General features: G+C 45.0%; 3 protein-coding genes across 3 annotated transcripts in view; 2 read left to right on the top strand and 1 right to left on the bottom strand.

The window, feature by feature from the left end:
- LOC145363615 (uncharacterized) overlaps positions 1-9,598 on the top strand; it is a 62,177-nt gene extending 52,579 nt beyond the window's left edge. Inside the window, 1 exon segment of the mRNA XM_080218796.1 lies at positions 8,460-9,598. Within this exon segment, the coding sequence (XP_080074922.1) occupies positions 8,460-9,126 (667 nt within the window). The 3' untranslated portion in view covers positions 9,127-9,598.
- The window catches only part of LOC145335579 (uncharacterized), a 30,341-nt gene continuing 19,648 nt past the window's right edge, over positions 4,144-14,836 (bottom strand). The window contains exon 4 of the mRNA XM_080181386.1: positions 4,144-5,166. Coding sequence (XP_080037512.1) covers positions 4,303-5,166 — 864 coding nt within the window. The 3' untranslated portion in view covers positions 4,144-4,302. The remainder of the gene's footprint in view (positions 5,167-14,836) is intronic.
- Positions 12,657-14,018, top strand: LOC145363493 (uncharacterized). The gene has a single exon (XM_080218690.1). The coding sequence runs from the start codon at positions 12,813-12,815 to the stop codon at positions 14,016-14,018; it is 1,206 nt and encodes a 401-aa protein (XP_080074816.1). The 5' UTR covers positions 12,657-12,812.

The following is a 14,836-nucleotide window of genomic DNA, read 5'->3' as shown; positions in this document are numbered from 1 at the left end:
CCAGTTTCAAGTATACACAAACGACGTGAAGTACTAGGCTACTCTCAAAATATCCAAGAGCAGCCCACGCATGACCCACCATGTGTATGCCTCTTGTTAGGCAACAACATGGTGCGGACGGTGGAGCAGGAAAAAGCTCACATGATTCTGATCTTCATTGTGTGTGAACTTACATTCAAAACCCATTGATAAACTCACTACACAATCAGCTCTGACCAGGGCTTTCGTATGTTGTCACTGAGCATTAAGCAGCAGAAAGAGTGGAACGGCAGTCAGGCCACACAGCCTAATCTGGGTTCAAATCCTGCTTGGGTGACTGTCTGTCATGCTCTCCCCATGTCTGTGTGGGTTTCCTTTGGGTACTCTGGTTTCCTCCGACAGTCCAAAGATGTGTAGGTTAGATGGATTAGCCATGGTAGTGTGTGGGGTTGGAGGAATAGAGCAGAGGAAAGGGCCTGGGTGAGATACTCTGTCAGAGAGTCAATGCAGATTTGATAGGTCGAATAGCCTCTTCTGAACTGTAGGGATTCCATGATTCTATGAACAGTAGTTAAAATTTGAATGTATCGCAACTTCCAATGTGTCATATGTGATTTGTGAGTGAGTTCACAGTACCTGGCTGTTAAATTCCTGAGCTGTGCACTCAGGGTCTTTCCCCACACTGGCTGAAATACATAAAAAAGTGTCACTCAGCAGAGCGTGGAGATTTTATGTGTCGCCAAGAGCTCCTTACAAGGCTCACATTATTATGGAATGCTTTAGTTCAGCCCCAGGGAGACAGCTCCTCCAAATATCACCCAGCCAGACAGCACATCAACAACCCTCCTTCCTCATGAAGTTTGACAGCACAAAAAGAGGCCTTTTAGCCCATCGTGTCTGCACTGGCCATCGAACACCAATCTATTCCAATCCCATCATCCAGCGCTTCACTTGGTGCAGACAGTTATTGGTTCAGACGGTGGAGCAGGAAAAAACTCACATGATTCTGCTCTTCATTGCGTGGGAATTTACATCTGAAACTCATTGATAACCTCACTACACAATCAGCTCTGACCAGGGGTCGGAGCCCTGAGCAGGGCTTCTATATGTTGTCACTGAGCATCAAGCAGCAAAAAGAATGGAACAACAGTTACGCCACACAGCTCCGGGGATCCAGGTTCAAATCCAGCTTATGCTATAGCATTTCAGGTGTTCATGAAAATGCGTCTTAAATGCCTGCTTGCACCATCCTGAAGTCTAAGAGGAGGTGAGAAAAACTGGAGTAAGATGTGAGTTTCGAGCTAGGACAAGGGGGAACCTTAAAAGAGATTTGCTGCCTCAAAGCGCCAGTGACCCAGGTTCAATTCCTGGCTTGGGTCACTGTTTGTGCAGAGTTTGCATGTTCTCCCCAGATCTGCATGTGTTTCCTCCGGGTGCTCCTGTTCTCTCCCACAGGCCAATGATGTACAGGTCAGCTTGATTGGCTATGCTAAGTTGCCCCTTGGCATCCCAAGATGTGTAGCTTAGGTGCAGTAGGCATTCAGTATGCTTGGTTTCATCGGTCAGAACATTGAATACAGGAGTTGGAATTTCTTGTTGAAGTTATACAAGACATTGGTAAGGCCACATTTGGAATATTGTGTGCCATTCTGGTCACCTTATTATAGACAGTATATTATTAAACTAGAAAGAATGCAGAAAAGATTTACTAGGATGCTACCGGGACTTGATGGATTGAGTTATAAGGAGAGGCTGGATAGACTGGGGATTTTTCTCTGGCGTGTAGGAGGCTGAGGGATGATCTTATAGTGGTCTATAAAATAATGAGGGGCACAGAGCAGCTAGATAGTCAATACCTTTTCCCAAAGGTAGGGGAGTCTAAAACTATAGGGCATAGGTTTACGGGGAGAGGGGAGAGATACAAAAGTATCCAGGGGGCAATTTTTTCACACAGACCGTGGTGAGCATCTGGAACAGGCTGTCAGAGGTAGTAGTAGAGGCAGGTATTATGTTGTCTTTGAAAAAGCATTTAGATAGTTACATGGGTAAGATGGGTATAGAAGGATACGGGCCAAATGCAGGCAATTGGGATTAGTTTAAGGGTTTAAAAAAAAGGGCGCCATGGACAAGTTGGGCCGAAGGACCGGTTTCCATGTTGTAAACCTCTATGACTCGATGTGATGAAATAGCTCATTTTGTTTTCTTTATTGACCACATATGTGAATCAAACTATGAAGGGAGTAACCAGTCATGAAACAGATTATTGTACAATTGATGAACCTTGATTAAGTTGTAAATAATGAATCAATAATCATATTGGAAAGACTGGATTTTCATCCAAAACTTGTCAAGTTGAATTATTACATGTCTCTCTGTTTGTGTGAGAAACAGTAATTTCAGACAAACTGTTCTAATAATGAAAGATTCCTGATAAAGGTCCCGAGGAATGGTACATTATAATCTTTAGTTTGATCCAGTGGATAGCAAAATACTTCAAAATCAAGAGATTTTAGCTCTCTTGTATTCTCTGATGTACCGAGGCTGGGTGGCCACTGTGCCGAAGAATAAATTGGATTAACCCAAGCAGCAGCTTGAGCTAATTATTAACTGAGGAAAAGCTTGACTCTGACACAGGGTGCTGGCCACTCAGGGGTTAAAAGCCAGGGCTCTGTAATGATTTGTTGCTGGCTGATTACTGAAGACACTCACTCAAGGCAAGATTCACATGTCCATGTCAGCAAGTGGGACTGTGTCTGAGACAGAGTTTTGAGAGCGGAATGCTGTGCTGGATCAATACCTAGACAAAGTTGCAAAAATCACTGTCTGATTTGATTTATTATTGTCAATGTATGAACATACAGTGAAAAGTATTGTTTCTTGTATGCTGTACAGACAAAGAGAAGTGTTACAGTCATAAGAGTTAGAATAAAGTTTTAGAAGCGTGGAACGAGTAGAAGATAGAATTAGAGGGTTTGCTGGGCACAGCTTGCAAGAAGTCGCCACACTTCAGCACCATCTTGGAAATTTCCCTGGATTGATATGCAAACATCTTTCCTTTAATAATAATTTTAATGTTAATTTAATGTTGTAAAACTTATAATCCAAAGAATCCTGTCCTGCCTTAATTAAGTCTTGTTTGAACATACATTTTCTTTCATGGGGTGTGGGTGTCACCGACTAGGCCAGTATTTTTATTGTCTATTCCTAATTATCCTTGAGGTGGTGGTGAGCTGCCCTTCCTGAACCGCTGCAGTCCCTGTGGTTTGAGGTACGCTCGCAGTGCTGATAGGGAAGGAATTTACTAAGTCATTCTCAGATTGGGGTGACTGAGATTAGTTATATTACTGATAAGAAAATCAGAGTACAATCAGATAACACAGTGGGAAAGACATAAAAATCTACTCTGGTGTGTTTTAATCAAGCCGATTTCGCATTTATCCAAAATATTACACTGCAGCCCAGTTCAAGGAGTTATTAACACCAGCAGAAACAAACTCCAACTGTCAGAACTCAAATATAGAAAATTAACTGAACAACAGGAGGCCATTCAGCCCATCATGTCTGTGCTGGCTTGAAAAGTATTGTCCAGTTTCATCCTACTTTCCAGCTCTTGATCTGTCCCTCTGTGTGCTGCAGAATCTGAACTGCGTATCTAAGTTCCTGTTTAATGTGATGAGGGTTTCTGCCTCTCCTGTCCTTTCAGGCAGTGAGTTCCAGATCCCCATGACTCTCCAGGTGAAATGATTCCTTCACTAACCCTCCTAATCCTTCATTCACTAGATTTGAAAATTGAACAGATTGTAATGATATTAAAAACTTGCCAACTGGCTTCAGCTTTCTGTCACAAGATTTACTTGACATATACTTTTATAACTGATTAATCTGGTGACCAGAACTGTGCTCAGTTCTCTAGCTTGCTCTAACTAGCATTTTATAAATATTAACAGAATATGTTGGGTCTGGCAGCATCTGTGTGGAGAAACAGAGTTAATCTTTTGGATCTAAATGTCCAGCCTCCTTCACGGATGTCTGGATGTTGACTCCAAATTCTCTCTGATCCTCTATAATTCTCAGCATCATCCCCTTTATTGTTCATTCCCTTGTCTTGTCTAATGTCCAAATTCATTCTCCCTCACTGCTCCAGATCAAATTCCATGAGCCATTTTTCTGCCCATCTGACCAGCCCACTGATATCTTCCTGCAGTCCACGGCTTTCTTCTGGATTGTTGAACACAAATACAATTGTTGTATCATCTGCAAACTGAATCATGATCCTTACATTTAAGTCTAAGTCATTGATATATACCACAAAACTGTGGAACCTCACTGGTAACCAGACACTATTGAGTCTTGGACGTGATTAACAGCAGCAATAACAGCAGAATCCAACCCCTGCTGTCGCCTGTGAACTTGCTGGTGTTTCAGCAGGTTGTTTGACTGAGCGAATCCCTTCCCACACATGGAACAGTTGAACGGCCTTTCCCCAGTGTGAACTCGCTGGTGTTTCAGCAGATTCTGTTTACTTTTAAATCTCTTCTCACAATCAGAACATTCAAAGGGTCTCTGATCAGTGTGAACAAGTTGGTGTGTAGTCAGGTGGGATGACTGAGTGAATCTCTTGCCGCACAGGAGGCAAGTGTAAGGTCTCTCTCCAGTGTGAACTCGCCGGTGTATCAGAAGGTCGGATGTATCAATGAATTCCTGACAACACACGGGGCAGGTGAACGGCCTCTCCCCAGTGTGAACTCGACGGTGTCTCAGAAGGTGGGCTAATCGAGTGAATCCCTTCCCACAGAGAGAGCAGGTGAATGGCCTCTCCCCAGTGTGAGTGTGCTGGTGTTTCAGAAGATCCTTTTTACTTTTAAATGTTTTCTCACATTCAGAACAATTGATAGGTCTCTGATCAGTGTGAACAAATCGGTGTTTCAGGAGCTGCGATGAACAAGTGAATCCCTTCCCACACACGGGGCAGATGAACGGCCTCTCCCCAGTGTGAGTGCGTTGATGAATCAGTAAATCCTTTCTGCTTTTAAAGTTCTTCTCACAGTCAGAACATTTAAATGGTCTCTGATCAGTGTGAACACTTTGGTGTGTCAGGAGGTGGGACGACTGAGTGAATCCCTTCCCACACATGTTGCAGATGAACGGCCTCTCCCCAGTGTGAGTGCGTTGGTGAATCAATAAATCCTTTCTGCTTTTAAAGCTCTTCTCACAATCAGAACATTTAAATGGTCTCTGATCAGAGTGAACCTGGTGGTGAGTCCGGAGGGTTGATAAGGCATTAAATCCCTTCCCACATTGAAGACAGGTGAATGGCCTCTCACCAGTATGGACATGCTGGTGTGTGTACAGGCTGGATGACTGAGTGAATCCCTTCCCACACACAAAGCAGGTGAATGGTCTCTCCCCAGTGTGAATACGTCGATGGGTTTCCAATTCAGACGGGTAATTGAATCCCATCCCACAGTCCGCACATTTCCATGGTTTCTCCATGATTATTGACAGGCTATTGGGCGTAGGCAGAATGCAGATTTGAGCACACTATCAGATCAGCCATGATGTTATTAAATGGTGGAACTGGCCCGTGGGGCCGAATGGCCTATTGCTGCTCCTTGTTCACATGGTGCAGGTGTCCTCATGTCTCTCCAGGTTATACAATCAGTTGAAACCAGGTTCACACAAAGAACACGAGTACGGTGTCTACCTGATGTAAATGTGTTTTTTTTCACACTGTGTAACTGGTTAAAGATCTGCTCCAGCTGTGGAAAAATAACTGAGATATCTGTGTCTCGGGGCTTTTCCAGTCACAATGATGTTGAGTAATTTCCCAAAGACAAAATAGACAAACATTTCTCCTTCCACATTCACAGGCCTTTGATATTCAGATCCTGAAGAACTGTGTGACACTGTCAGATCCCAAGACGTTTGGTTTGAATCGCCCGTCTGCAGATATTCTGGAAAAGGAGTTTACAGTGAATTACTTTGAATATACAAGACACAAACAAGCCATTCAGTTTAATTCTTTATACTTGACACATCTTCTCCTGTCCCATATACCTCATCACAGCCTTTCAGTTGATTTTTCTATTCCTCTTGTGTGCTTCTCCTGTTTCCTTTTGAAACAATCTCAGCAATTTCCTCAACTCATTTCTCTGGTACTTCTAAACCAGTGAGTGAAGAAATTTATCCTTATTACCTTCTTCGATTTATTAGTAACTATCTAGTATTTATGAGTCTTTGTTTATTGATTGGTCCTCCTTTTAGACTCTGTCACAAGTGGAAGCATTCTTTCCACATTTCCCCTGTCCAAGACACTGATAATTTTAAAGCAGGTCACTCTGTACAGGCAACAACTTCAACGCATTTAATCTTTCCTGAAAGCTGTAATCTGTGTTTACAAAAAACATCACAACAAATGCAGAATATAAATTACAGAGAGACAAATATTTCTCTTGGGGTTGAGTTTTCTGTGTGTAAATCATCAACTTGTAACCGTGTGTAAAAACAGCTTTAAAAATCAGCCCACAATAGAAACGCTGAACGGACAATTTTCTTTCCTCCACTCCCAGTTTTCTCCCTCCCTCTCCTCTGTCTGGGTTCAGTTCATTTGATAATAGACTCACTTGTGAGTCTATTATCAAATAAATTGGTTGGACTAAAACCTGGTGTTGTCAGACTTTTTACTGTGTTTACGCCAGTCCAACGCCGGCATACCCACATCATGGGTTCAGTTCTCCAGCTCCTGTCTGCAGACTGGGTCTTATTGGGGGTGTTGGAGCCTCCAGCGGGTGTTTGTGAATCCTCCCAGGGTTTCCTTCCTTCCCAGAGATCAAAGTCCTCATTGATTTGAGGCCAAAGTGTAACCTCTTATTTACTGTCCCCTCCCCCATCCTCTGATGTGAACCATCCTCCAGTGTCTGAGCCAGGATGGGGCCGTTAACCTGGGCCTGTTCCCGGGAGGGGGGGAGGGAGAAGCCCCGCAGCTGCAAACCAGGGAGCTGACAATGATTCTGAAGGGTTTGCGGCTCCACAAAGTGTTTCCAGACCCTCCCCAATATCCAGCCGCCAGTTCCAGCGCCTCCCCCTCCGCTGCTGCAATGTTCACTCCGCATTCACCGGGTTTCTTCTGAGTGTTGGTCTCCAGCTCCGCCTCTCATTCACTCCGATTGGTTGGAGGACCAGCCGCTCCCGCTCGGTCCTCCAGCCCCGCCCCCTCATTCGCTCCGATTGGTTGGACGACCGGCCGCTCCCGCTCCGTCCTCCAGCCCCGCCCCCTCTTCTTATTGGTCCGGACCTGCCGTCAATCAGTCCCCGGGCATTGTGATGTGGAGCATGCGCAGTGTCATTGCTGTCCTTGGCGCTTGTTTGTCGCGGAGAAGCGGAGTCAGCGTTAGGCGGTGGCTGGGAGGGTCTGGAAACACTTTGTGGATCCGCAAACCCTTCAGAATCATTGTCAGCTCCCTGGTTTGCAGCTGCGGGGCTTCTCCCTCCCTCCCTCCCGGGAACAGGCCCAGGTTAACGGCCCCATCCTGGCTCAGACACTGGAGGATTTGGAAACACTTTGTGGATCCGCAGGCGGTGAGGAGCTGGAACCAGCGGGTTTTAAATGAAAATTTTGAATGGCGCGGATCCAGAGCCCGAAATCAAACCGGAAACATAAATGGATCCGGGCGGTGAGGCTTCATAAACACCCGGTTTATGAATAAATAAACATAAATCATCCCAGTACACGTAGTAGGGGTGGCACGGTAGCACAGTGGTTAGCACTGCTTCCTCACAGTGCCAGGGTCCTGGGTTTGATTCCCAGCTCAGGTGGAGTTTGCATGTTCTCCCTGTGTCTGCATGGGTTTCCTCCGGATGCTCCAGTTTCCTCCTACAGTTGGAAAGACGTGCTAGTTCGGTACATTGACCCAAACAGGTACTGGCGATGAGGGGAATTTCATTGCAGTGTTAATGTAAGTCTTACTTGTGACTAATAAACAAACTTTCAGGGAGAGTTTGTGGGATGGGGATCTGCAACTCTGGGGGTTCGAGAGGAAAAAATTGCAGAGAAACTAGAATTGTCTGTTCAGAATTTCTATCCTGGACTGTCAGTGATGACTTTTATTGACTGTTTTTACTGCTATTAGAAGTTGAGAATTACAGATGGGAATCTGAAACTAAATATCACATCAAGATCTGACAGAATCACTCAATTCTGAGGACCTGGATATCATCGTACTTGGAATGTGGAAGGAGAAATGTTTGTTTGTTTTGTCTGTGGGAAAAGATTTCAAACATCAGTGTGACTGGAAAAGCACCGAGACACACGCACACCCGAGTGAGTGTTCCAGTGAACGGACTGTGGAAAGAGCTTAAACCAGTTACACAGCTTGAAAAGACATCACCATTCAGTGAGGAGAAATGGACATGTGTGTGTAGACGAGGCTTCATCTGATTATCAGCATGGAGAGACATGATGACACTGATACCACAGAGAGACCGTGGATATGTGGAGACTGTGGGAAAGCATTCACTTGCCCATCCAAACTGGAAACTCATCGACGCACCAATACTGGGGAGAGACCCTTCACCTGCTCCATATGTGGGAAGGATTTCACTCAGTCATCCAACCTGGCATTACATCAGCATGTTCACACTGGGGAAAGGCCATTCAGCTGCTCTGTGTGTGGGAAAAGATTCATTCAGTCATACAATCTAGCACTACACCAGCGGGTTCACAGTGGGGAGAGGCCATTCACCTGCTCCGTGTGTGGGAAGGGATTCATTAATTCCTCGAACCTAGTGGCACACCAGCGAGTTCACTCTGGGGAGAAACCATTCAGCTGCACTGACTGTGGAATGAGCTTTAAGCTTTCATCCACTCTGCTGAAACACCAGCGAGTTCACACTGGGGAGAAACCATTCAGCTGCACTGACTGTGGAAGGAGCTTCAGACACTCGGGCAGTCTCACTGTACACCAGCGAGCTCACACCGGGGAGAAGCCATTCACCTGCTCCATGTGTGGGAAGGGATTCACTGATTCATGCCAACTGCTGAGACATGAACGAGTTCACACTGGGGAGAGGCCGTTCTCCTGCTCCAAGTGTGGGAAGGGATTCATTGATTCATCTCAATTACTGAAGCACCAGCGAGTTCACAAGTGACAGCAGGGATTGGATTCTGCTGTTATTGACAACCAGGTCCTTTCATTCTGACAGCAGGAGTTTGTTTCTGCTGATGTTAATACAGCCAGTAACTAGGCTGGAGGTTAATATTCTGGATTGAATTCCTGGGGTTGCAGTTACCGCTGTCCATCAGAAATGAGTTTACAACAAGATTTAAAACTTTTACTTCAATCTCAAATTGTTTAAGTTAAGTTTCTTTATTAGTATCACAAGGAGGCTTACATTAACACTGCAATGAAGTTACTGTGAAAGTCCCCCAGTCGCCATCCTAGTCACCTGTTTGGGTACATTGAGGGAGAATTTACCATGGCCAATGCACCTAACCAGCACATCTTTCGAATGTGTGAGGAAACCAGAGCACCCAGAGGAAACCCAAGCAGACACAGGGAGAACATGCAGATTCCACACAGACAGTGACCCAAGTCGAGAATTGAACTCGGGTCCTGGCGCTGTGAGGCAGCAGTGCGAACCACTGTGTTACCATGTCGCCCTACTGATCTTGGCCTGAATTCCGCTATTCAGTATGTGAGAGGTTGCAGCAATGAACATCTCCAATTAGAAAGTGTCGATTAAACCTTGCTGAGAATTCTTACTCACTTGCACATTACACACAGTGACACTGCCACTGTCCAACAGAAAGAAGGGGAATGGGAACTGGTGGAGAATCAAAAGTCTCCAAATGTCAGCCATCCCGTCTGGAACAGAAATTCCCTCAGCACAAGAATGGCATCTTTTAAGGTCAAACCAAATAAACAAATTCAAGTTAAATCAGGAGAAAGTAAAAGGGGCAGCTCCCCAAAAGGAAGGGGCACAGCCTGAACAAAATCAAAGTACAAAGGAAACTTAAAAACATCAAATTAAAATGTGATTATTAGGGTCAATAATGCACCCCAGCCCCTGCAGTGCCAGCACAGGAATGGCGATAAGTTGAATCCAAGTAACAGATTGTAAGAAATCACCATCTAATAGCCTTATAAAATCTTTGGATACTGATGGAATATTATAGAAAAAGCCATCCCTCTCCAGAAGAAAGCTTGCCAGCTGACAAACACGGGACAAGCCTCTCTCCCTGTTAAGGACCTGTGTCTAACACAAGCTCTGAAACAAGACATTTATAACCCTGATACCATTGGCTCTTATGCTAACTAACTACATGTAAAGGTGAAAATAGGCCCTCAAGAGCAAGGAGGTTTCAAATTGACTGGTTTCTCCCCAATCAGGCTCATTGAAGTGAACCTTCCATAGGTACCAGCTATGGACATCAACATTCACTTCAGCCGTCTGCTTGTCCTCTGGGATCTGTAAACTTCTCTCACAGGTCAGGTACTTTTCCTGTCTGTTTAACTGATGCATCTTGTTTTAAATGTTGCTTCTTAATAAACTGTTTTAAAATCACTTCTGAGCTCAATTCCCTTTTTAGGTGTAGACCAGTAAAAGTTTACAAAGTAGATTTTTAAATGTTTCTGTAGGTTTGTGAATAGGGAGAAGTGAGTGAAAGTAAACATTGTCAATGAGAGGCAGATGAAAGGGAAAATACAATGGGGAACAAGGAAATGATGTGGATATGCCGGCGTTGGACTGGGGTAAACACAGTAAAAAGTCTGACAACACCAGGTTTAAGTCCAACCAATTTACTTGATAGTAAACGCACAAGCTTTCGGGGTTCGTCTCTTCGTCACCTGACGAAGTGTTGTCAGACTTTTTACTGTGAACAAGGAAATGGCAGATAAATGCAACAAATACTTTGCATCTATCTGTCTTCGTGGTAGAAGACAAAAGAAAAATTCTAGTAATGGGGAACCAAGGGGTTAGTGCAAGGGGGCAGGAACTTTAATACAGGGAATAGCCATTCTTTAAACATTAGTCAGCAATCCAATGGTGGTTGTACCGGACACTAGGACCCGGTGGGAAGAGAATAACCTTAGGCCCCGCCCTATATTGTTGCGTCAAGAATATCCCGGCGCATGCGCTCCTCGTTGAACCAAGATGGCGGCTGTCATCTTGGACTTGGGCCTTGGAGGGGAAAACATCCGGAGCTGCAAACGCGGGAGCGGTAGAGTTTGAGGCATTCGCCAGGTATTTAGAAACTCTCCTTATTCAGAGTCCGCTCCCTCAGAGTTTTCTCTCCCTTCCCCGCTGCAAAGAGGCAAAAGCAGAGACTCACCCCCATCGCCATTACTGACAGTGCGCATGCTCCAATAGAGGATTAATGCGCATGTGCGGTACCGGCCTCTGGTGTGAATAGGGGACATTCAGCACCGCGGGGAATGCTGGGTCAGAGCTCTGCCATTGAAAGTCATTATTAGGAGCTCGTTATGTTTTTACTATTGCGTGTAGATTGGGGAACGGGGGCGGTTTCTATAAATTAGTCAAAGGAGGAACCACATTATACAGAAATCTATGTGCACAGATCTTCATTGTCCATCAGAAATAAGGGGAGTGGAAGAGGTGGAGAATTGCAAATGCCCAAAAGTGTTCCAAAAGCAGCAGCAATTAACAGCGGAATCCAAGAGCTCCAGTCAAATGTAAACTCAGAAAGTGATGTGACTGAGTGAAGTATTTCACTTAGTAATTATCAGAATCGTATTCTCATCGATATTCCGGGTCATTTCTCAAAATCATTCAATGGAGATGGGTGTCATTGGATTAGACCAGCACTATTTCCCATCCCTAATTGCCCTTGAAAAGGTGTTGGTGAGCTGCCTTCTTGAATCATTGCAGTCCATGTGGTCAGTACACCCACAATGCAGTTAGGGAGGGAATTCCAGGATTTTGATCCAATGCCAGTGAAAGAATGACAACATATTTCCAAATCAGGATAGTGAGTAGCTTGGAGGGGGACTTCCAAATGGTGGTTTTCCTGCCTGTCCACTGTCCTTGTCCTTTTAGATTGTAGTGGTCGTGTGTTTTCTCTTATTGCAGGTTTCGTGTAGATTTGCAAAAAATAAAACTTCTTAGGATGTGGACGTTACTCACAAGGCCCAGATTACTGTCCTGAATTACTATCCTGCACTGACAGTGATATGTTACCAATCACCAGTTGTCCTTTGTGATTATATAGTTGGCCTTTTTCTTAAACCTCTGCAGTCCATGTGGTAAAGGTGCTCCCACAATGCAACAGTATTAGGATTTTAACCCAGTCACATTGAAGGAATAGTGATATTTGTCCAAGTCAAGGAGTTGTGTGATTTTCCCATGTCTCAGCTGCTGTGGTACTTCCAGGTGGGAAAGACTGTGGATTTGGGAAATTCTGCCAAAATCCTTGTTGAGTTGCTGATGTATAAAATCTCTTTCTATCACCTTCCTCTCTGATCTCTCCCTCTTCACGCATAAAGGCTGGATTCTTGTTGTGGGCTCTGAAGGATGAAGGGTTCCTTTCCCTCAGTGCACTGGTGAACAGTTTGAAGCTTTATGACAATCCAGCAGTTTTCATATCCCTTTTCTGATTCCCAATCCCACAAGTTATCAGATTCATTCAGCTCAATTTCACATCTTGCCTTTGTGTATTTATGGCTTGTCTCTCATGTTTCCTTCTTTCTGTTTTCACATCATTTTTCACGGGATTAGAAGGTGAGGAATTACAGACAATTGTAAATCAAGGATCACATCAAAATCTTACAGAGTGCCTCGATTCATCAGGATCTAAGTATCATTAGCCTTTGAACATGGAAGAAAAAAGTACCGTTTACAGTGGGGAGAAACCGTACACGTGTTCTGTGTGTGGACAAGGCTTCAAACGATCGTCTGGCTTGTCAAGACACAAGCGCAGTCACATCAGGGAGAGACCGTATAAATGTGGAGACTGTGGGAAAGGATTCAATTACCCAGTTGACCTGGAAAATCACCGACGCATTCACACTGGAGAGAGACCTTTTAGTTGCCCTGTGTGTGGGAAGGGATTCACACAGTCAGCTGGCCTGTTGATACACCAGCGCATTCACAGCAGGGAGAGGCAGTTCACCTGCTCCGAATGTGGAAAAGGATTTACTCAGTCATCGGCCCTGCTGATACATCGGCACATTCACACAGGGGAGAGGCCATTCACCTGCTCCATGTGTGGGAAGGGATTCACAGATTTCTCTGCCTTGCAGAGACACCAGCGAGTTCACACCGACAAGCGAGAATTTAAATGCTCTGAGTGTGGAAAGAGTTTTAAAACTCCACGCACACTGCGGGAACATCAGTACATTCACACCGGTTCCACACCATTCAGCTGCTCCCACTGCCAGAAGGGGTTCAGGACATCATTCCACCTTGTGGCACATGAGCGCATTCACACTGGAGAGAGGCCGTTCACCTGCTCTGAATGTGGGAAGGGATTTAACCGATCATCCAACCTGCAGAAACACCAACAAGTTCACAGTGAAGAGAGACCGTTTAAATGCCCAGACTGCGGCAAGGGCTATAAAAGTTCTGAGGAACTGCGTCACCATCAACGTGTTCACTCTGACGAGAGACCATTCACGTGTTCTCACTGCGGGACTGGCTTCAGGCGATCAGGCGACCTCACTGTACACCAGCGAATTCACACTGGGGCGAGGCCGTTCACCTGCCCTGTGTGCAGGAAGGGATTCACTTGTTTATCCTCTCTTACTTCGCACCAACTTGTTCACACAAATGAGAGACCGTTCAAATGTTCTGACTGTGAGAAGAGCTTTAAAAGCAGAAAACTCCTGCTCGCACACCAGCGAAATCACTCTGGGGAGAGACCGTTCACCTGCACTGAGTGTGGGAAAAGATTCACCCGGTCATCCATTCTGCTGAGACACCAACAAGTTCACAGTGAGGAGAAGCCGTTCACTTGTTCAATGTGTGGCAAGAGATTCACCCAGTCACAAAACTTGGTGAGACACCAGCGAACTCACCAGTGATCACAGGAGTGTGATTCTTCTGTTATTGCTACTGTTAATTGCATCCCAACGAGAGACCGTTCAGGTGCTCGCACTGTGGGACTGGGTTTAGACAATTATGTCAACTGACTGCACACCAGCGGATTCACACTGGAGAGAAGCCATTCATTTGTTTGCAGTGTGAGAAAGGATTTACTCAGTCAGCCACCCTGCAGAGACACCAGCGAATTCACACTGGGGAGAGACCATTCATCTGCTTCGTGTGTGGGAAGAGATTCACTCGCTCATCCACCCTGATGAGTCACCAGCGAGTTCACAAATAATCAGTGAGTGGATTTTACTGTAAATCACATCCAGGAATGAATTATGTTCATTGACATCCATTTCTACTGATATGTCAAGAAAACCTGAAAAATTAAAATAATTTCTGTGGGTAAATTCTGATTTTTTTTAAACTGGTGAATTGAGCGGTAATTACAAGAAGAGACAGAATGGCTGTGTGAATTTAAACTGTGAGGATTTTTTATGCATTCGTGGGACATGGGCGTCACTGCATGGCCAGCATTTATTGCCCATCCATAGTTGCCATTGAACTGAGTGGCTTACTAAGCCATTTCAGAGGGGAGTTGACAGTCGATCATATTGCTATGGCTCTGGAATCACACGTAGGATAGACAGGTAAGGACAGCAGATTTCCTTCCCCGTAAGGACATTCATGGAGTGTCGCAGTGGTTAGCACTGTTGCCTCACAGCATGAGGGACTCGGGTTCGATTCCCGGCTTGGGTCACTGTGTGAAGTTTGCATGATCTTTGCGTAGGTTTCCTCAGGTACTTCAGTT

The sequence above is a fragment of the Carcharhinus amblyrhynchos genome, unplaced genomic scaffold (genome assembly GCF_965287045.1).
Source record: "Carcharhinus amblyrhynchos unplaced genomic scaffold, sCarAmb.v2.hapA scaffold_39, whole genome shotgun sequence".
In the NCBI taxonomy this organism is placed as follows: Eukaryota; Metazoa; Chordata; class Chondrichthyes; order Carcharhiniformes; family Carcharhinidae; genus Carcharhinus; species Carcharhinus amblyrhynchos.
Note: the sequence above shows the minus strand (reverse complement) of the source record. Positions and strands in the feature narration are given on the sequence as shown.